The following is a 22632-nucleotide window of genomic DNA, read 5'->3' as shown; positions in this document are numbered from 1 at the left end:
GTTATATTTGCACTGTTTATCGATGATTAATCGACTTCTTTCCCCAATGAAATCAGTTAATTGAAGTATGTATCGTTTGTTATGAGTTCGTCTGATTAATCTAACAGAAAAATTCGAAAATTGTGTTTGTATACAATAATATATTCAATCAGTAACACTGCTCCACGATCACACAACCGCAGCCATTCATTAAAACCCGAAATCACAATCAGTCCGATACCCCATTTCTATAACCCAATCATGGACGAAGATACACGTGTGCAATTATCTCTTGGAGATGTAAATCGCCGAACGCGGTAAATCAAAGAGGTAGAAATAACACGCTTCACGGACACCTTGTACGTATCATTGGGGCGATTGTTATGCAAATTGAATTTCCACTTCAAAGCCGTCACCTGCTCCTCGGATTAGATATTGTAGATACGTACCTACTCTGTGAATTATGTACAAGATAATACGTGTACGATTTTTCAGACTAATCTGAAGTATAAATAATCAGTGTACGACACTCGCACGGTGCTCAAATTGTATCCGAAAAATCCATTTCTATGTTGACCTATTGGATTCTCGTTGTAAAATTTCTCGTGGATTATACACAAAACAAATATTTCCGTCTCTAACATTGAGCAGCGAGATTTAGGCGTCGATACAGTGAAATGAGAATACTTTACAGTACTTGAAACTTTCATTACAGTAACCGAATGACAATTGATTCACTTTTTTAGTCAGCATAGGTTTTATGAAAGATTGCCGAACTCTTTTCAATACAATGGAATTCTAGTTTTCAATAACTTTGTCAATTGGCAATTTTTATTTCGATTTCATCGGTGATGTTTGTACCGTGCTTGCTGAAAGTTGTTTGAAAAACAAAATGTTCAACGAATTTGATTCATTCGTAGTACAGAATTGTGTTTAATTTCCATTGAATAGTGAAAAAATTCATACCAAACTGGCGCTGTAAAAATAGTTTGCATATTTCACAGAAAAAATTTCCGTAAAGACCCAAATTAGAAGAACGGTTTTAATCTGTGACTACTTTTCAAATGATGAAAAGAAGAGAAAATTCACCCTCATAATGAGTATTGCTTATGCAACGCGTAGTAAGTGATGGCCTGACAGCGGAATTAAAATGATACAGTAGCAATCGCTTAAATTTGGAGCTAGATGAATCCAGGTAAGTTTTTTACTGCTCTTTTGATCGCTCTCTTGATTGATTCTGTTTGATTACATTGTTTTCAAATCCGAAAGAAAATTTGTCATACGTCAAAAATGTATGTAAAAGTATCAAAAACTTACACACACATACACACAAATGCACACATATACCTTTGTATCTGTTATTATGTAAACTGTTAGTATTATTATTGTTATTATTATTATTATTATTATTATTATACTGTTATCCAGACCACGAAAGATACGTGGATATATATACATTTCATAATTCGAAATGATACGTATATATATATATATATATATACTATATGCATAGAGTAACGATAAACGATGATGATTAAATGTATGGTATGGGATTATAATTGGAGCGCCGAAGTTTCAATCCTGGATCACCAAGAGCTGATGGTGATGATGATGATGATGATGATAATGATGACGTTGATGATGATGATGACGATGGTGATGATGATCATGATGGTGATGATGATGATGATGATGATGATGATGATGATGATGATGATGATGATGATGATGATGATGATGAAATGTTGAGATCAGGATCATCTCAGCGCTACGGGTTGCCCTACGGGTTCGTTGGTGTTACAGATGCGGACTTTTGCTGTGGGATGCGACAGCCAAGCGACGTGGCATCGTTGACGAATCAATCAACGCCAACACCCCGCAATCCGAACCAGAACAAGAACATCAATAACAACTTCATGCCGCACGAAAATCTCCGCACCCATCTCCGCGGTCCGTCCCACTGTTGAATATAATATAAAAATAATGATTACGAGGATTGATTATTCATTTGATTTGATTGTTGAACTACGTACCGTGAGTTTTTCTAACCGCGGAACGAGCCATGAGCCTGCGGCAGGCAACCGGAGTTACAGCTAATGTTTAGGTTGAGCAAACATTATTTGTCAAAATAATCTGAATATTAGGGAATGTGGAATATGATGGAAATCTTAACACGGACAATCACCTCAGGTAATAATGAGGCAGTTAAGAATAGGACTGTCATCCAATTTAGTTATGAAGCGCGGTAATGAGGTGGCGGGACACGGTGATCGACCTGGGCATAAGTTGTAACTACGGTTGCCTGCCGCAAGCTCGTAGATCGTTCCGCTGTCAGAAAAGCTGACGGTGTATTACATATATATGTATACATACCGGGACAATCTCTTGAAACTTGAAAATCAACCGCGCATGCGCCAAATAATTCAATCTCATTGGTCGGCGAAATATTCCCGCAGCCATATTCTTGTCTGCGATGCAGGCCAGCCAACGTACGCAAAATGTGTACGTTTGAGTTTTCAAAGAGCATAAGCATTAAATTCCGACCGTTCGTTGAAGAATCAACTTTCCGACCCAATAACAAATGCTTCTCAAACCCTTGCGAGTCGCTTCCTCAATTATTTGAGATTCTCACCTCGAAAATTCGTATCAAATACGTCGCAACCAGAAACAGTTTGACAGCTGAAAACTCTGGATGGCGAGCCTGCATGAACAGCCGACAAAACTCGCGAATGCGCGGTTGATTTTCAAGTTTCAAGAGATTGTCCCGGTATATAAAAAGCAAAGAAGAGAAAAAAAGCGGGCGAACGAATAATAACTATCATAATGTAGGATATGCAGGTATATTATTTATGTATAGGTTCGTCTTGACGATAATGTCGGTGATGGTCGTGCAAATTCACACTCCAGTATACATATTATATACCTATACTTTGTGGAGATGTGGTTTCTCTCTGTTTAGCCATTACGTGTAGATTGTACAGATGTTCGACTGTGGAATCCATTATGGAACAAAGCGCTAAACTGAGATACAACATTTTCCCCGTCATTAGATAAAATGTGTGTTGGCTAAACAGTAAACAGAATTCTTTCTTGAATTACTCGTCCACGGCACAAGAGAAGGGGATATTTCAAATTGAGAAAAGCATCTTCAAAATATTCGAACACTTGAATTTCTGGTACAAGGTGCGAATTCCGCATGCAAAATTATCGGTTAGCATAAAAATTTTTTTAATTCGTAATTCTTTTTATTCGAAATTGGACCGTAATACTTTACAAGGACCTTCTCTTCGACCGAAGGAAGTGGCAAAAAAAAAATTTCATCGTGATCCGAGAGAGGCATGTGAAACATGGTTTCTAAATCGCACACCACTACCCAATTCAATACGAACGGTGGCGGTAGCCGATTGTTACATCCGGTTGAATCGACGATTCACTGATCAAATTGAACCCGGAAACGTTCTACGAGTTTCCGTTTTCCGAATTATCTCAGCTTTCCTTGATCCAATTAACGATAAGATTGCGAAGACGAGTTGCGGGGAAAGCATGGTCAAGGGCTAAGCAGACCGGCGCTCGTTTTCTTGTTTGAGCCAATTTTCACGCCATTAGGAGATTACTTAGATTCTGTACAAATTGTGGCACAGTTTCAGAGCGCACAAGTTCCAAATGGAATCCCGCAGCCACGTGTCTTACATTGCTGGGGTTAAGACAAGTGCTTCGTGGTTCCCTTTTAGTGTTTATTAGGAAGTTAGATGCGATATGAAATGAAAAAAAAAAGTAGAGTGACAGAATGGAATTTAAAAAGCGTGCTATGATTAAGAAAGAACGGCATGCAAACGGTGTTATAGCGATATCTGAGGGTAATTACAGCATGATGGATTAACTTTGAATGGTTGTAGCTGTGGTGGTTTGGATTTTAGACCTGATGTCTTATCGCAGAAAAGGAATTGGTTCGCTCTCTACCAGCTTTCAGTCAATAGCGGTACGTCAGTCATCATCAACTCATGCGGAATCACTTCTGGTTCTGGATAAATAAGATACCTACGTTACTCTTCCTCTCAACTGTCTTTGGCATGTTTTATACTACGAGTCAAAATTCAATCGGAGGTTCCATAACGTCAAAGTAACAACGTCTTTAGTCGTTTCCATGAAATAACTGCCCACAATCGGTACGATTACATTACTAGAACTCTTCTAATTTAACTGAAGAGAAACGATTTTCAGTAGTACAGCTCATAGCTCAGAAGAATCTACCATTTGTGAAGTCCGGTGTGCGCACTTCACGAAGATTTACGTAAAATCGTTCAAATTCAGTTGAAGCGAAGTGTCGAAGTCGGGTGTGAAATCAGCAATCCAATAACACTGAATCACTGGTACACAGCTTTCCACCTTTTCTGGCATGAGACGTTCAGAGTAGCACTATCGAAATAGTGCCGCGTTAATGGTTGCGCACTTGATCTTAACCCCAGAATTTTCGTTGATCGTTTGTCGTATTATTCTATATTGTACATTTTTATACCTACATACCCAGATGTGTTTTACACTTTCAAATACATACACGCCGTGTGTGATGAATTCGGTGTTTGCTGTGTGTGGTCACGATGTGTAAACCCAGGGTCTCACTGAACCATACGCTTACAAAATTCACCCTCTAATCTTGACTGCGGGACATCCTTCGAATTATTGCGATATGTGTTAGTCTTAGATGTTCACCCTGCAGTCGATCCCCAACCGCACCTCATCATTCTCTCGTTCTCCAGCCATACTCCCAACGATGATTAGATTTCATTGAAAAAAAAGAAGATATTAAAGGAATGTTTTACGGTGTTTCTTATTGTTTTTCGTGATTTTTTTTTTTTTATTTAATATTGAACTATCTATGTGCACCAATCAATCATCTGCATTCGGCAGTTTTATCGCAGCATTCGATCACCTCTCACCGTGACTAATTCATCTCAGTGGATAACGAGGGGAACGGCAGAGCCATTTTATGAATCGTTAGCCATTCCACTGTCGTCAATGTTTTGGTTACACCACTTTAAGTCGTTAGATCGATAAAACTATGCTCTAATCGGTTCAGAATCCCTGACCTACATTTGTGTTTTAGCTTTATACTTAAATACACCTTCTTTACCTTGGTTCCTTCACTTTTTTTTTTATCACTGTATCTCTGTCTTTCTCCATTTTTCTCCGTACCTTCAAACAAATCAGCATCATTACTCGCTTCATACAAAGATTTGTGTACACTAAAGACACGTTTCTAATCTGGACAAATGTGACTTTGTTGTTCATTTCATATTAGTTTTATGATCAAGAAACTTTGTGTCGGTGAGTTAATGGAATTCAAAAAGGTTGATTATTCTGCCATAAAAGCTTGCACCTCGTTAAGCACGGTTCTTGGAGCTCTACGACTGTAATACAGTGAGTCTCAAAGTGACGTGTTGAGAGAAAACTTGAAGTAAGTTCTGAAGACGTTGACGAATGACTTCGAGTGACTTTTGAAATTTGAATTGTTCACTTGAGATCAATTAAAATGAATATCACTTACAAGATATCGTCTGACTTTAAGTGGCCCCAATCAACGAAACGTGACTTACGATTTTAAGTGACTCCAAGTGAATTAAAATCATTTGAGATCTAATAAAACGTGTTGAAAACATCTTCACTGAGCGTAGGTGCTTGCTTTTAGGAATGGTTAACCTCACGGAGAATTTACGTTGATTTCACAGTGTCTAAAATGCTTGGAATCGTCATATGCAGAATTGTTTCTTGCATTCGAATTTTGACTAAACGATATTATGACAATGAAACTATCCGACTCATATTTTAACTGACCGATTAATCTCAGTAACTTGAATACCCATTTTATCGATTTGGTAACTATTTCGAACCACCCGAATGATATCTAAAAAATGTCGCAAGATATTTCTTAGCAGTTTTGAGCGAATTTTTTAAGTAACTTTGAAACAGAATTTCCAACACTTCGAAGAATGTCCGATCATAATATTAATCGCGCCCAGGTTTATCAGAAAATTTCATAAGCATTGTGAGTAATTGAAAAAAGTTCTTTAATATGAATGAAAGCTTCAAAAGCTCCGATTAAAATGAATCAATCTCGATTTATTGTTGAAATAACTTCTCGAAAAATCGCATTGATTCTGGCAAATTTATCTCACCCCGAAGTATTTTTTTGTATTTCAATATGAAGAACAGACAGTCGGCCAAATTTGTATACGAATCACAGCTTCGTTTGTTCGCAAATGAATTTTTCGTGAATTCAGTATTGCCTGATATGAAGTTTTTCTTCTGTTCGTGAGCGATTTCAGTCGCAAAATTTCTTTCGCACAAATTGCCGGAAAATCCATTTAGAAACAAAATAGAAACTATGTTCTGGTAAAATTCAGGACGTATTGCAATTTTGTGGTGTAAAAAAAGTGGGAACATTCACGTAGTCCGAAGCTAGTTCTTTTCTTTCACTTTCAATGAAATTTCACTTGTCCGACTTTTGGTCAAAATTTTTGAACTTAGTTTTTTTCCTATCGGTCTTCTATTTTAAACAATTTTTTACTGGACAATGCTCGTTGAAATTCTCTTTCCATTCCGCATTGAACATCGCGAGCCACTGTACATACGGACTTTCAACACCGTTATGAAATTATAACATCATCGATTTTTTTGTCACGCTACTGACACTTTCTTACACATAAAATCGTGAGGCTCGCGATCGGAATATTTTGCACGTTTCTATTTAGCAACTAGGCTGATATAATCACGCACAAGCTGCACGTAACTCGATTCATCACGTCGACTTTTGTGAACTGAGATAATTGCATATTGACCCCTTGTTTCTTTACTTCTTTCTCTCTCTTTTTTCTATTTTTTTCTATTTTCTGCTTATTTCCTTTGTTCGCTCTTCCTCTTTTCCCCATCTCCCTTGGATTTCCTTTGTTCCACTTTACGTCGTATTACATGTTATCCTAATTTCTCGCCAGGCGTGACACGATTAAGAGTCGACAAAGCCACTCAAGTGAACGGAAATACCAATATCCACTTTGTGGATACGTATAAGAACCGTTAGATATGGGGAAAAGTGTAATTCCATTAAAGTCACCAATAATCACCGCCGTGTCCAATTAGCCATCGGCTGTCTATGTACGATTCAAGTTAGAGATAGACATAACAACGATTAATTAATACAGTGGATCAATCCTTTTTTTTTTTTTTTAAAAAGAGAAACAACATATATAAATCGAACATTACTTTCCTCATGTATTCATCATATTTTCGTCTCTTTTCTTCTCATCATCATCCACCAGCAGAATAGTATTTAAAAACAAAAAACTGTTTTATATTGTTGTATGACAATTGCGGCGGAATTACATACCTATCGATTTTTTTTTATTCACTTTTCGTCCGCAGAATGATTCAATCTAGCTCACATATAGTATCGTCATTATATTCGTAACTAAAACTTCCTCGATATGGTGTTTAATAAAAGAAGATTATCGGAATAGCAATCGAATCGAGTGTTTTTTTTTCCTCTCGCTCTGTAAATCAACCACGAAAAAACCGATTTTATAACAAAATATATCAGAATCAAATTATGTCATTTATTATTGACGACTGTTGAAATCTTTTAATTTCTGGCTGGTTTACATACGCCTTACGTATACGTTGTTTATACCTATTACATCATATGTTACTACATAAATATATATATTGAATATTGTAATGAACAAGTATTACATTATATCATAGTAGATTGCATTGATTGATGTTCTGCAAACATATGGCTTGTATAATGATTGTTTTTATTAAAACGTTGACAAGGGTTCGAGGGAAAGAATTGTTTCAGGTGGCTAATTCGAGACATAATTTAGTGCCGAATGAATAGTGTTTGAATTTCGTTCCAATAATGAGTTCACCTAGTCTGAACTTCGAAGCTTTGTCAACGAGATGCGCATGCGCACTGTGGCATGAAAAAAAATTGCTTTACGTTGTTACAGCTTTCTAGCTTCAGCTATACACCTAGAAATTGTCTATTTTTAATATTATTCATAAGGTGGAGGTATTTATGATACATAATGGTCTTTGGTACATCAAAATTTAATAACAAGCCTCGCCGTTACTCTTCGGATGAGCGGCGACACGTGAATACGTGATCAAATCGATCCATGGATCGGGAGATTGTTAATCAACTGCCCGATTAAACATATACGAGATTTGGCATTTCGCATAACTTTGAAAGTTCGCGATTTCTTAGATTAAAATTCATTTGCAACAAAGTTCAATTTAAACTCCGTTACAATTATGATCAGAAAATTCTTCCAATATTTACTATTTATATCTTTTCGGATTTTCGACAGAATTATAAATAATCGGTGATAAAACAAGAAACTAAAATAGTTAAAATTCAGTATTCAAACCAAAGATAATGACGCAAAAGCAGAATATTATGTAACGGTAATAACGTTATCGCAGAAATTATTTTAAATGAATAGTTTCGTCGGAAAATATTAATCTCCTATAACTGTCTCGTTACACAAACGTGAATAATTGATGTGTTTTATGTATATAATCATGCAATGAATTCAAGTGATCTAGAAAAATTGGATTTCGATATCGTCATTTCAGCAGTGATATTATTTCCTTTTCTTTTTGTCGAACTCCCAACGAAAGATCACCGAAACTGCAAGGCTATGGTTCTTATTTTAGAGACATTCGTAAGTACGAAACGGCGAGTAATGAAAAAGAATATGAGAGAAAAAAAAAAAAAAAAAACCGCCTAGAATTCACGAGTGGTTATACGTCGAGTCCTTTTATAATTCATTGCTGGAGTGATCGAGAGTGTCGTTGATATATTGTACGTACCACTTGAAACGAGACACGGATCTGAAAGCTTTATTTACAGTCAAGTCGCTGGATCTTCCACTTCCACGACAATTTTTAAAGATAAAATTCACTCCCCCATTCAGTGTTTCTCCCTCTATCTCTGTGCCACTGTCTTCTATGCTTTTGTTTCACGTTGGTGCTCAAGACCTGAGACCTCAGACGAGGGTTCATTGTTATCCAGTGCAAGATGGAATTTTAAAAGTGCCATAAAAATTTTAGAATTTTTCACTCAACTCGGGACTAAAAATGTTCTTCCCCTTTAGTATGAAAAAAAATGTGGAAACGGACTAATTTTTTTTTTTCTTTCTTTACGTTTTTGGCTCTTCAAATTCCATGCAATACTCGATAACGATGAGCGATATGAAAAATTTGTTTACTTCGACGTATGCAGACTTACAGGTGCAGCAATTTTGATTCAAGCATCGTGCAAAGTATTCTGCAAAAATTGTTGATAGTGAATTTGTTGATGTGTTTCAGGCACTCTGACCGTGAATGTAAGCGTGCTGCTATTGAGTCTGGCTTCGCCGGACGAATCAAGCTTGGTAATTTTTCAATATTGTATACACATAAACGTTATCAAGTTAATGGTAAATTAGAGCAAGACAGAATTGAGAAGGTTGATTGGCCAAAATCGATACTTTTTATTAGTTTTATCACGAGATGGTTGTACTTCACCGAGTACTTATGGAGTTATTACATTCGTAAAGTAATACGATTTTTGTTTCCAAATACAATGATATAAGATACTGTGATTACAAAACAAAAACTTAGAAATCGATGCTTCATTTCAAATTGACTTAAAATTGTTAAAAAAAAAATGTTGTAGATTTGTTCAATTTCACCCTATGATGGCTAATATTTTTCAAAAAACTATTTTCTACATATTCATCGGAACTTTCTGTTATCTCTTGGCATCTTAAAGCATTCAATCTTGCAGCATTGCATAGGCGTTGATTTTGATCGACGAATAGCAATCTTGCATTTCACCTCATGGAAAGTAAATGTGTTTTAGCTGCTTTGTAAAAAATAGTCTTCTAATAAAAATCAGCCATTGAAGAGTGTGTTTGAATTTGGAAGTAAACTCAGTCCACGTCAAGGCCTTTGCTTCCGAATCCATGTATCAGAGACGAGCTGACCGCCCGACCATAACAACGCTCTAACGACCACCAACATCTATCGCACGACAACAATCGGTAATCCGGCTTTTGAACAACGAAACACAGCTCAGATATCATTCTGTATTCGGTGGTCGGCGAGTGCGGTTGTACGATCTGGAGCTACACTAGATTTGATATCTGCGTTTACCATTCTATTCAATTCCGGTTATCTTTTGGTTACCCTTGTTTTCAATTACAAGCTTGTCGTTCCCTTTCGACTGTGAGTTCAACCCAGATAATTTACGTTATTTTCAGTTAGTTACATTATTTCTGTCCACTTTCGTTTGGTTTTAGAGCCCAGTTCTCTCCTTGGAGTTGAGAGCCCGGTGCTCTCGATGGGTGTTATTATTTACACTAAAGCTTATCTTGCTATTATCGTAATAAGTATTATATTCACCCTTCAATGCCGTGTACCAACACCAGAAATGAAGTTATTTTATATTCCAAACAGACAGAGTGAAATTGTCGAAATTTTAACGATATTCAAGCGGTTTGAAGTCTAGCATCGCTTTTGGTTGCTTCTGGTGATAATATAATTCCATTATTTTCGTATTTTTAACTTAGAGGCATTCATATCTTACAAATATACAAATTTGATAAATACTCAACGTACGACTATCTCTTAATAAGATTAATAAAAAAACATTGACGTTTTGGCCAACCAACTCGCTTAGAAAAGTACAATAAAAAGAGAGAACAAGGAAAAAATACAGGGATGAAAGTACCGACTCTTCGAAAAGCGAATCAAGAGGGGGTCAAGATTCGAGGTTGAAATCCCACTCGCGAGTTCCTTTGAGCCGAACAAGAAGTGGGAAGGTCGGGACACCAAGTGGTAGTAGTAGAAGTAGTAGCCCAGTAGCAGCCTGCCGAAAATTCTCTTTGTCCGATGGGAATGAAGGAGCACTTAATCCCGATCAAAGTCGACGCCAAAATGGTGTCAGAACGTGGGGTTGGCCAGGGACAAGGCTGCTCTCCGAAATTGGATGAATCGTTGTTCGGACGTTATCAAGATCCGGTTTTTACCCTCGGCTGGAGGAACAAGATTAATGTTTTTTTTTCTCGTCGCAGTAAGAGTCTAACGGAATGGCGGCATTTTGCTTTTTGCTAGTCGAATGATCGCGTCAAGGGTTATTAAGGGTGTTCGTTTGGTTTTTTCTTTTTTTTCTTGTTTCATGTTCGCGGAAGCTTTGGCGTTTTTTCGGTTCTGGGGGGGGGGGTAATTGAACTTGCGATAACCACGTCACTGAAGTTTCAAGATTTACAGATTTTTATGAAATTTTAACTACTACGTATGAATTTTCGCGAAACAAGTAACTTTATTGTCTGTTTTGATTCGTTTTTTCGCGTATTTTCTTACGTGTCTGTTCAAATAAAATTAAAAATTGCCAAAAATTGCGGTTCTTCGAAACGCACCCTTGCGTAGAAATGCTTTTTGTAGGAATCCGAAGTAATTCTACAGCCATTCCTTGTAGTATGGAGATCAAAAGTTGATATCTACTTTTCTATCTTAGTGCAATTATAAACGATCAAGTTATGCCGTTCATTTGAAAAATAAAGTTTATAAAATGAATACCGCGATGTTGAATATCAACACTAGTTTTCAATCTAAATATATATTCTTCAATTGAAATTTCATGTGAATATCGTCAATTAGGGCCGTGAAAATATGAAAATGATATTAATCGACAAGAACAGGTTGTGTACTGATATTCTTATTCTCAAGTACTCAAATTAAATATAAGCTCTATTTCTTCCATTCACAGATAGAGCGATTTTATACGGATAGATGTGACCAAGACAAATACTCTCATTTTGTTTATTGAAGAAAGTAATGAATTTGGTGTCTTGACGGAACAAAAGATGAAAAATTAGATTGTTGTGTCATACCTTTTTTTTTCATGACTCTTTTGAGAAGAAGTATCAAACAAAACTTATTCGTCTCACTGTCCTATTTAAAAAAATATAGTCGGTTCACTTGTGGAATTGGAAATACTAACGAAAATCACCTCTTTGTTTTTTGACTCTATCTAATGTAATGTGTGAAGAGAATTAAAATTCTAGCGGAACAGAATTTTTCCTTGTAAACAATTATACTTAAAGGCCAGATTGAGGGACTTTTGCAAATTATTTTCCGAGTATATTATTTAAAAAAAAAAATTCAAACACCAAGACCGTAACTTCTCTTCAATAGATAAATTAAGGGGATATATTTTCGTTGTGGTCTCATATATCTGCAGAAAAGAAGAAAAATACCGAGCAACCTGTGCGTTGGAAAAATAGAACGTGGTCGATTTTATGACTTAATTTAACTGGACTCCGAATTCTATATAAATTGATAAAAAATCCCATGTACATGAATTTCTGAACACCTCCGTTATTCGTGATAGTAAGTTTCGAAATAACTATTATTAGAGAAACTGTTGAAGTGAAATTAACAAAATATAGTCGTGAAAAATTTTAATAACCTTGACGAACATGGCGATAAAAACATGCTGTAAAGTCGAATTCCACGCAATTCCACAAACCTATGATTGCAGAAATTTGCAATCTGTAGTGTAATGAGAATGGGCAATTTCTGTTTTAATCTTATTTCGTCGTTGTTCCGCCGGTGCAGAAATATGAGGTAGAGTTCCTCCTGCAGCAGCAGTGGTACGACCCGCGTCTGCGTTACAGCAATCGTTCGAGCTACGAATTCCTGAATGCAATTCACCACCACAACGATATCTGGCTACCGGATACCTACTTCATCATGCATGGAGACTTTAAGGATCCCCTAATACCGGTGCACTTCGCCCTGAGGATATACAGGAACGGGACTGTGAACTACCTGATGAGGTGTGCAATTTTATTAACCTACCTTGCTCCACTTCAGCCCTTCAATCCTTGCTACACCCCAGACATTAGAAAAGAGTTTGTGCGTGTCTGTGTTAACCCTAATGGGTCATCGATCATTTTTCAAACTCCTCGTAAAGTTCAGGAATAGACTGTCATCATTTTTTTGCTCGAAGTCGAAGCTGTAGAAAGAAAAATGTATATTTGTAAAATTTTTATTCCCGTTTAACCTTAACTTTGCCGATGCATTACAATATTTATGCAATCAATTTTGGTCAAGAAGACTGATTATTTGATTTTTATTTTGAATTGAGATTGAAAAATTCCAACCTGTTACAGGCGTCACCTCATACTTTCGTGCCAGGGTAGGCTCAACATATTTCCCTTCGACGATCCAATGTGTTCATTCGCCATCGAAAGCAGTGAGTATATATATATATATATATTATACTTTGATAAATTTAAATTAAAAAAGCAGAAGCAGGTAAACAGAAAAATCAGGAGATAGAGAAAAATTAGAGTTAACGCAACCGGTTTGTTCCAAGTCATACAAGAATTCAAAAGAACGTAGTTTTCATAGCGAGAATAAACAGTCAATTATTATTCAGAACGCAAAAACGAGCAGAAAAGCAATTGGGGAAAACGAATAGCTCAGAAAATAAGAGTAGCTTCGTATTCATAAATTTTATTTTACTTTGTAAAACAATTTTTTCTTATTTTCCTTTGTAAATTCATACAGCAATCTTGTTTCATCGTTGAAATATAATAGCGAATGCATCGTATGCATTAATTTGTGTGACATAGGATTGTTTCCTTATTTGACCTGGAACGATTTTAAAATCAAAACAATAGCAGGCACGGCAAGGCTCGGTGTTTTATCCAAGCTCTGCAGGAGGAACCCGGTAACGGCATTTATGCTCGAGTCCGTAAGAAGGCAATAAGCAGCGACGGTAAATTGTTTACCCGAGTCTTGCCAATATGAAGGCGGTTATTAAAAACTACCCGAGTCAACGAAAACTCAATTAGAACAAACAGCACAGGGTTTTTCGACTAGGCAGCACCTAAGTCTTTTTTTCTCCATCCCAGCGGTGGTCCTTTTATTTATTAAAATCACATGTATATACATACGAAATATTATGTGGGGAAACTTGAACATTTTGAAAATTCGCAGCTCGTTAACAACTTCGACTCCTAGCTGGAAATTTTCAGCGTTGTTTGGGGATAGAATGAAGTATATTCCTTGAAAATTTCAAGCGATTTCGAGTTGATATAAAAATGTTACAGCTATCTGAAAACAGCGATTTTTCAGAAATCAGTTGGTTTTGCGAGGCCGTATATAAAATGGAACGTGGTAATTAATAATAATTCGCGTAGGTAGTGATCAAGTATACCTAGGCGAAATATTTGAGCCGTCGGTTGGCCGTCTACTTGGAAAATTGTTGACTTGGCAACGTTTCAAAGTTATGCGAAATTTTGCTAAAATAGTAGTTCATGAAAAGGATCCTAATTAAACTGGACTTTGCTTTGGAGTAAAGAACTATTTTTTTCTTAAAAATAAAAGGTCAGAGAAAAGGAATGCCGTTTGATTCGAGTCTTTAAGTCCCATAGAGCTCCCATGAAAAAATCGTGAATGTAACTAAAAAGCCCGCAAGCTGCGGTCGAAAAGTATTGGACGTACCCATATATATATATATATATATGAAAAATGAAAATAGTTAAGGACTGAGAAGTAACCGGAACTAAAAATTCCTCTCAGTGTATACATATATTAGACTAACCAGTTCTTAGAGTTGACCTACAGGCTTCAAGTTTTGCGTACATTTTTTTTGATTTTTTTGCAAACTTTTTCCGCCTTGTCCGCAGGAATTTTCGAAAATACCCTAAATAAGGACGACCCCACTGTAACTATATTTTCGTGTAACTGTTATGAAAATTTAATGCTTGTGCAACAATAAATTGACGTTAAAGCCGTGCTTAGCTAAAAAAGTTCAGTAAACCAAAAAAACCGATTTTGCGTTGCCAAATACCAAAAAAGGATCAACGATAGCGAAAAATGGTTACCTGTACCTCGTTTTTCGTAATTCAAACATATTCATAGTTTTTTTAACGTTACATGTTTCACCGAATTTTTCTAGTACTATAACAAATGAAATTTTTCTCAATGTATAGCAAACAATGCAGGAATGAGTTTAAAAACGGGGCGAATGAAGGGATCGCCGGTCGGTTAATTTTAATTAAACGTTTTCAAAACGGGGGAAACGGAAAAGAAATAGGCTGAAATTCTGTAACTCGATACTGAGATTAACGCTTCAGCCAACAAGCTTGGATCCTACCGGGAATATCCTAACCAATTCAACGCTGGCGTCAGGTTTCAGAGGGATTATTTTTATTTTTTTTATTACTCGTCTTTTTTTTTTCTTTTTCATAGCTGCCGACTCAGCCGTGCTTGTCGGTCATTTCAGGTGGAACCCCAACATTGAACAACGGCTCGATTATTTTTCGACTTCGAGTTCGACTAGCTGGTGTCGGTGTAGTTTTCGACGTCGTACTGATTTGATTTTTTAATTAACTGGAAAATTAGTCCACTACGATGCAAAATTATTATATTCGTAAACAGTAGGAGCAATAAAAGATGTTCAAACAATGCGGGATAACAATTGTCTTGAATTACGAATATCCTGAAAAGACACGATCAAGTTGATTAAGATATTTTCGAAATAAGAATATTTAGCCAAGAAAGAAATAAAGCCTACTAACAATAATGAAAGAATAAAAACCAATAGAACGATGACATTTTTTTTTCAACTTTGATTCACCTGAGGAATTCATATTATTCACTTCGTTGTGGAAAAATTCTTGAAATACTCTTGAAGAATAACTGAATGTATTCTTTTCACATTCAAATATTCAAATTACGCTGTTTGTTCCTGCTGAAAATTTTATAACTCATCAAAAATTCTTTCTGATGGACGAACAGAAATTGATCGTAATCACTCAAGTAAATATGAGAAGGCAAAAATGCTATTTCGGCTTTTCTTAACGAGAAGACAATCACCGTCTCAATTTCGCACCGAACTTTCACTACTTAAATCAAGACTTGTATGAAAAAAAACCTCTGTGCGGCTGTTTCAAAGTTGGAGCAATAATATATTGTAAAAAAAAAAAAAAAAAAAACATCCGCAATCAATAACGCACATCAATGCGTCAAGTTTTTGTGTAATCGTTATAATTATAATTATTCCTAATATTCAATTGATTCCTCGCATAAATCAAGTAATATAATAATAATAATAATAATTATAATAATTTTCGTACGATTACGAGGCAGAGAAATCCAAAATGACCCTGTCGATTTTTTTCACAAAAAACATACGAATCATAATAGTAATTACGAAAACTACAAGCAATTAAATGCAGGTAGCATAACATATTTGTTATAGTTTACGATGAGCTCAATTTCCTTCAATCTTTAGCGAGTTGCAAATGGAAAAAGAATATAGTTCAATTGTTTTTAGTTTTTCTTGCTTGTATCTATACCTACATCAAATCTGATCCTGCAAAGGTCCGATCACCTCGACAGCTTTTCAAAGCGAGCTTTTAATATTCCAGTTTCGTACGAGCAAACGGCGATAACCTACGTTTGGAAGAACGACGAAGGAACTCTTCGCACCAGCCCGAGTCTGACCACCCTGAACGCATATCTCATTCAGAACCGAACCATACCCTGCCCCATCAAAGCCAGCTGGAGGGGTAAGTGATGAAAAGCCCTCTTTCACCCCCACCCTCCCCTTCTCCATCTCTCTCACTCAAACCCCCCTCCATCTCCTCCAAAACCTCCCCTTTCTCCCTCTTTCTCTTTCTCTCTCTCTCTCTCTCTCTGCTTTTTATCTCTAAAATTATTCCAAACATTTCGATGTTATTTTTTCATTGCTCACACTTGCAGATGCAAACGCGCATGACACGAATTAAACAAACATTCTTTGCTTCCCCAACTTATTTTTATGCTCGCAGATAAAAAATATTTGAAGAATCAGGAATTTTTCATCGATATAATGAAACCGCACTGTTGCCGAGTTACCGACTCAAAAAATTACCAAATTTCAATATTACACTGTTAAGAAAGTTAGAAAATTTTTAAAGTAGAAATTTTTTTGATACCTTGTAGAATCTGATACGTTGTCGCCAAATTTCACAGCTTGTCAGTCGCTCGTAGATGCTGAATAATTCCGCGCTGAGCGGTGGCAAAGGTGGCTATTTTTACCAAAAACTGGGCTACGTTCGTACCTATGTAGCATGTTGTATATATATGTATACATTTGAGTATATATATATATATATATATATATACACATATATATGCCGAGGGCGGATCAATAAGCTAAACTAGCCGCTCCGGAAACCAGACTTAATTCGCGTATCCAGCGTCGTTGCAGAATTGTTTTTTTTTTTCTAATCATTTGCCGCTACCTTCTCTTAGCTTTTTATCTCAAACTCCATCTGTAATTAAGGCTGAAGTGGAAAGGGCTTTTTTCAACTTCGATATCGGACCGTTACAAACGATAATTTTATTTCGGAGTATGAAAAATTTGGTGAACTGGGCTTGCGAATAAATTGAAAAATAAATCATATTCTCGTAATTCTTATATAAAAATTCGTCTATCTGTAATTTTTTCCAATCATTTTAAAGGAAAGGATTGAGACGTTCGTTTTTTAAGTTGGTTTGAAGTTTTCAATTCGTTATGCTCTCATTCATCCAAATTGTAGATTCCTTGCAAGTTTTTAATGCTGTCTTCATTTCTCACTCTCCGAGAACTAAAAACTGTCGTAACATTAATTTGCTGCTCGTGATTATCGGCGAAAAATACAATAATTGAATCATCGATTTAAATTAAATATTGCGATTCGAGTGACGGGCGTATACTTACCGATAGTGAAAACCTCGTATTTCCGGAAGTTAACAGAATTTATCGTCAATTTTACATGAGCGAGATACGTTGAGTAAAATAACACTCTCAGATCCTACACAAGAGAAAAGAAACTACAGGCTGCAAAAAATGTTATATTCCACATAATCATTACATTGATTGATACTGATTCGTTTTCCAGCATTATTTCTGCGCCTTGTAATCACGCACATACATTCATTATAGTAAACACGTACAAATTATACAATCATACTTTTACATCATGCGCGTAGGCAGATAGAGCTTTGGCTGTGCTTGTTGGTATATGAACGTTGATTTTTCGCTGTAGATCATACGATTGTTTTCTCGTTTTATTTCTTTTCTCATCACAAATTAATTTGTTTCGCCGTGGTTCGATTCGTCATTGACGTACTACGTACAATGAACTCCTATACAATTATACACACATACAGCATATTCACATATGTAATACCTGTATAAATTTAAAATAAAAATAGGCAATCATTATAACCGTATTACATAGTATGTATATTGTAATACGTAACCAATACCGAAAGCAAATGTTTCATTTCACCGAATGAAACAGAAAAAATTCTTTCGTTTCACTTTTTATCGATGATCAGTTGTTGGAATTATTTATTCCGCCACTTTCTTATTGTACGTGATTCGATATTATTCGCGAGGATCCAACCACGGTGAAGCGCTGGTATGCTTGGTCTAGATAGAAATTAGTGCGATGGTGTGGTGAAATAGTGAGAGAGAAGAATTTAAATGCGTAGAAAAACGAAATTCAAAGTAACAAAATAATAATAATGATGATAATAACAATAACTATAATAGTGGAAGAATAATTTGGCAAACTCTGAAACTTTCTATTCACATTGTATATACCTATCTGTATATCTTATAAACGATGGAATAACGATTTTAATATATACATTAGAATAGTGTAGAAAAAAAAATTGGTGGAAGTAAATTGAAAAAGGGAAACAAGAAAAACAGACAAATAGAAGAAGATAAGAAAAAATAGAGGTGAGTGAAGATCGTTAGGGAATCGGAGGCACATAGGAGCTGTTATGTTGCAGCTGACGGACAGCTGATACCTGACTACGAGGATGATGATGAATTCGATGAATTTGGGGACTCAAAGTGTTCGCTGTGCCAGCGCAGGTTTGAGGAACAAGGTAAAAAGCCGCCTTATCCCCGATCCCTACGTATATACAATGTGCACATATGTACACGTTATGTACACGTTAAAAGATGTGATGTACGTATGTTGTACAATTAGTAAATTGCGCGCGATGAGAATTATTTCACGGCGCATAAACGATGCAGTAGAAGCTAGGAAGAGAGAGACCGTTTTACAGTTTTTCACAAGGAGAATTTTACTTTGTAAACAAGAATTGAACAGAAAAAACCGGACCAAGCTTACCAACGCCTAACGACTAAATCCTCAACCAAATTTCATTACTCTGACACTTTCCTCTTCGATTCTGATGTGATATCGGCCATTGATTTTTATCTCTGATTTCTCCTCGTTTTTTTTTCATTCAAGTATTCATTTTTTCATTTAATCCATTTTTGTAACTGTCTGTGATAAACTTTAGCACATATTCGTTAAGTTTTTTAAAAGTAAATCTGTGTTATACGTAAAACTTACACTACATGAAACTTCATTTTTGTGCATTCAAAAATATTTCATTCACACTGAATTATACAAACATTTATTGTGTTGTAACGATCAAATGATACGAGATGAAAGAGAAAGAAAAAATATTGATACCGTTATATTTATTTCCTGTCGCTAATGTTGCTACTGTTATTATTATTGTTATTATTATTAACTTTATTTCGATTTTCCTGCAAACTGTTTTTATATGTTTAGGTTGATGCTTTGTATGCTTGCAGCCGTAGCTATTCCATCAAATACTTTGAAAACATATCGGCGTGCAGTATACATTGTCGACTGTGACCCGAAAAAATTTGCAAAACTCATCAAAATGATTAATCATGGGTTAATTTCAGTCTTCACGTATTCATATTAGCTAGAAATAACTTAGAATTGAAATTCAAAGAATGGGAGAAAAGATAGTTGTAGCAGCTTGAAAATACAAGTATTTTGCGTCACAAACTTGTTACTTAATCGTTATAAATTTGAGAAAAAAATATTGAGATTGGTCTATTCGTAATCCAGGTAATTACAGTTGCTTGAAAGTTGATCTCATTTTCACGAGAGATCGAGCATTCTACTTCACCACCGTCTTTATACCCGGAATCATCCTGGTCACGAGCTCTTTCATCACGTTCTGGCTCGAGTGGAACGCGGTGCCAGCGCGGGTCATGATTGGTAAGTTCTTTCGTCTTTGTGTAAAAGTAGAAAGAAAGGAGAGACAGGTAGGAGTGAGAGGCTAATTCCCGCAACTGAAAACGTATCACGAATATGCGTAACACGCGAATAATAATTCGGACAGCGATCGAAAAGTCAATATGGCCGCCGTTGAGCTCCACCTGAGATTTTGTTTCGATTGTCAAAACTTTGCAAGCACTCAGCGCTCATCGATTGATAATTCGTTGGAACAAGGACGATGGCACGAATATTTCGGTACAAAATTTTGCTTTCTCTAAATGGCTAACAACCCGGAATTCAGCAACTGCGTTGTGCGTGGGGTAAGCAGAGCGACTTTGTACCGCGGTCGATAACGTCACGCATATTGTCGATCTGACTCAAGCCTCGGGGTTCAATCGTGTACCAGTAGCTGCTCCTTATCTTGATCGACCCTCTCGTACCTGGATGAATAATAATAATAATAATAATCCGCATGCAGTGAGTGCCAAGGGGCACGCTTTTCTTGAGGAGCCAGATTCCGCCCAACGATATAAATGGAACACGAAACGTCGTACTCACACACTCCGTCGCTTCGAGAACCTTGTCCGCGACTTTCTTGCATGAGACCCTAAGTTCTCAACGATGATGGAACGAAACGCACGCAGGACCCTGACCCGAAAGCGCCTATCGCGATTACGAATTCCGTGGTTTTTACCGGGAAAGATTCTTGTCGTGACCTTGATTCGATATCCGAGTTCTACAAACCTCTACGATTCAAAGGGACCAACAACCCAGAGGCAAAAAATTGTTCGGAGTTATACTTAACGCGTAACCCGTTAATTGACCATCAGGGCCAATTGTGCATGCTAGTACGAAACAGCGTACTCTTTTTTTTTTTTTTTACTTTTACATTCTTACGTTACCACAAAAATGAAATCTCTGATTCACGAAACAAAATTTTGCTGATACATGAGCAAGCCTTACTTTGAAGAAAAACGAATAAAGGCTGAAGAACAATTGTTGAAAATTCTTCAGACTCGCCGTTTTTCGTTTTCATTAAGGCTGTGCGATCAGTCGAAGAAACAGTTTATTGAATCGATTACTCGAATTTCGATAAAACAATTGATTGAAACAACAATAATCGAAGTATGTGACGAATTTGTATTTAATTCAATTAAATTCAATCTGATTCTTCGGTTCTATTTGAGTTGTTACCGTTCGTTTTTTGTTTTTTTCATTACCCTTCGTTTTTGTTTCAATATTACAGGGGTGACTACGATGCTCAATTTTTTCACAACCTCAAATGGCTTCCGCTCGACGCTTCCGGTCGTGTCAAATTTGACTGCGATGAACGTATGGGATGGTGTCTGCATGTGCTTCATTTACGCCAGCCTCCTCGAATTCGTATGCGTGAATTACGTGGGCAGGAAACGGCCTCTTCACAATGTCGTCTATCGCCCAGGCGAGAATCCCGTCACCCAGGTACTTTTCGAATATTTTTATACATGATACGTGTTTAGTTTACTTATTCATCCGGACTGTTTTTCTTATCTCTATCGATTAGAAACTCGAACTTCACTTTTCAATCAGTTTGAAATTCTCATCAGAATTTATTACGCGTAAAATAATTTAACTGAGTAGAAAACGCTACTCGTTGAACTGTTATAAAAAAAAAAAAAAAAACGTAGTTCATTCGGTTCATGTTGTGTCAAATTGTAATATTTCAATAATTCCGATCTCCAACCAGTTGATGAGGAATTTTACAGTTTTACAACGAATCTTATCGTAAATTTGCGAGTTACCTGCACAACAATAAACCTGCTAAGTGTAAATTATATGAGGTGCGAAAGTTATTTATAATATTCAAAATTTCGTTCAACACGTTTCTTACAATTTTGAAAGAAAATTTTTCACACAACAATTATTATTGCTCAATAATTTTTCCTTACTTTATTGTTTGTATCGCGTAAAATCACTGCCATATTACGAACGCGACCTTAAAAGAATAAATTACCTGTAATAAGCTGTTGCGTTGTACGAAAAATTAACGATTCATTAGAGTAAAATTAGGCAAGTGTAGACTACGACTATTTATCGAAGAAAAAAAAATATACCGTACGGTAGACCGTTATGAAATTATTTCGGTTCCTATGTACTCGTAACAATTTTTTTTTTCGTATATCTTGTAGTTACAAGGGCAAATGCAATACGTTTCGCTGAAACAAAAAAGCATGCGAGAAGACAAACTTGTAGTTGACTATCCTACATGTAGTCCTTCTAGTCAAATTATCGGTTGTATGTAATATAAACGCGTTTCTAAGAGAAACGTAACACCTACAAAAGAAAAAAACAAACATATTTATAAAGAATTCGCGCAGTTAAACTGAATGTCTAAAAAAAAAAAGATTTAAAAACTAATTACGTATTTCTTTCACCAGTCAATATTCCATTTCGTTGATTTGTCAAAACTGATTTATCTCGCGTGATCATGATCGTTACTTGAATGCTGTTCAATATTTTTTTC

The 22632-nt window shown here is 36.2% G+C and overlaps 1 protein-coding gene across 13 annotated transcripts in view; it reads left to right on the top strand.

Annotated features, from left to right (window-relative positions):
• LOC124181014 (glutamate-gated chloride channel) overlaps positions 1 to 22632 on the top strand; it is a 101672-nt gene that overhangs the window by 63349 nt on the left and 15691 nt on the right. For 6 of the 13 annotated variants that reach the window (XM_046567106.1, XM_046567105.1, XM_046567104.1 and 3 more), the window contains exons 5-10: positions 9346 to 9410; positions 12640 to 12860; positions 13197 to 13279; positions 16467 to 16607; positions 19977 to 20129; positions 21376 to 21590. In XM_046567106.1, the coding sequence (XP_046423062.1) occupies positions 9346 to 9410; positions 12640 to 12860; positions 13197 to 13279; positions 16467 to 16607; positions 19977 to 20129; positions 21376 to 21590 (878 nt within the window). Of the gene's footprint in view, positions 1 to 1782; positions 1930 to 9345; positions 9411 to 12639; positions 12861 to 13196; positions 13280 to 16466; positions 16608 to 18867; positions 18967 to 19976; positions 20130 to 21375; positions 21591 to 22632 lie in introns of all 13 variants that reach the window. The other 7 variants (XM_046567101.1, XM_046567110.1, XM_046567109.1 and 4 more) reach the window with 3 other exon arrangements.

Source organism: Neodiprion fabricii, chromosome 4 (genome assembly GCF_021155785.1).
Source record: "Neodiprion fabricii isolate iyNeoFabr1 chromosome 4, iyNeoFabr1.1, whole genome shotgun sequence".
In the NCBI taxonomy this organism is placed as follows: Eukaryota; Metazoa; Arthropoda; class Insecta; order Hymenoptera; family Diprionidae; genus Neodiprion; species Neodiprion fabricii.
The sequence above is the reverse complement of the archived record's forward strand: the minus strand, read 5'-3'. Positions and strand labels throughout refer to the sequence as shown.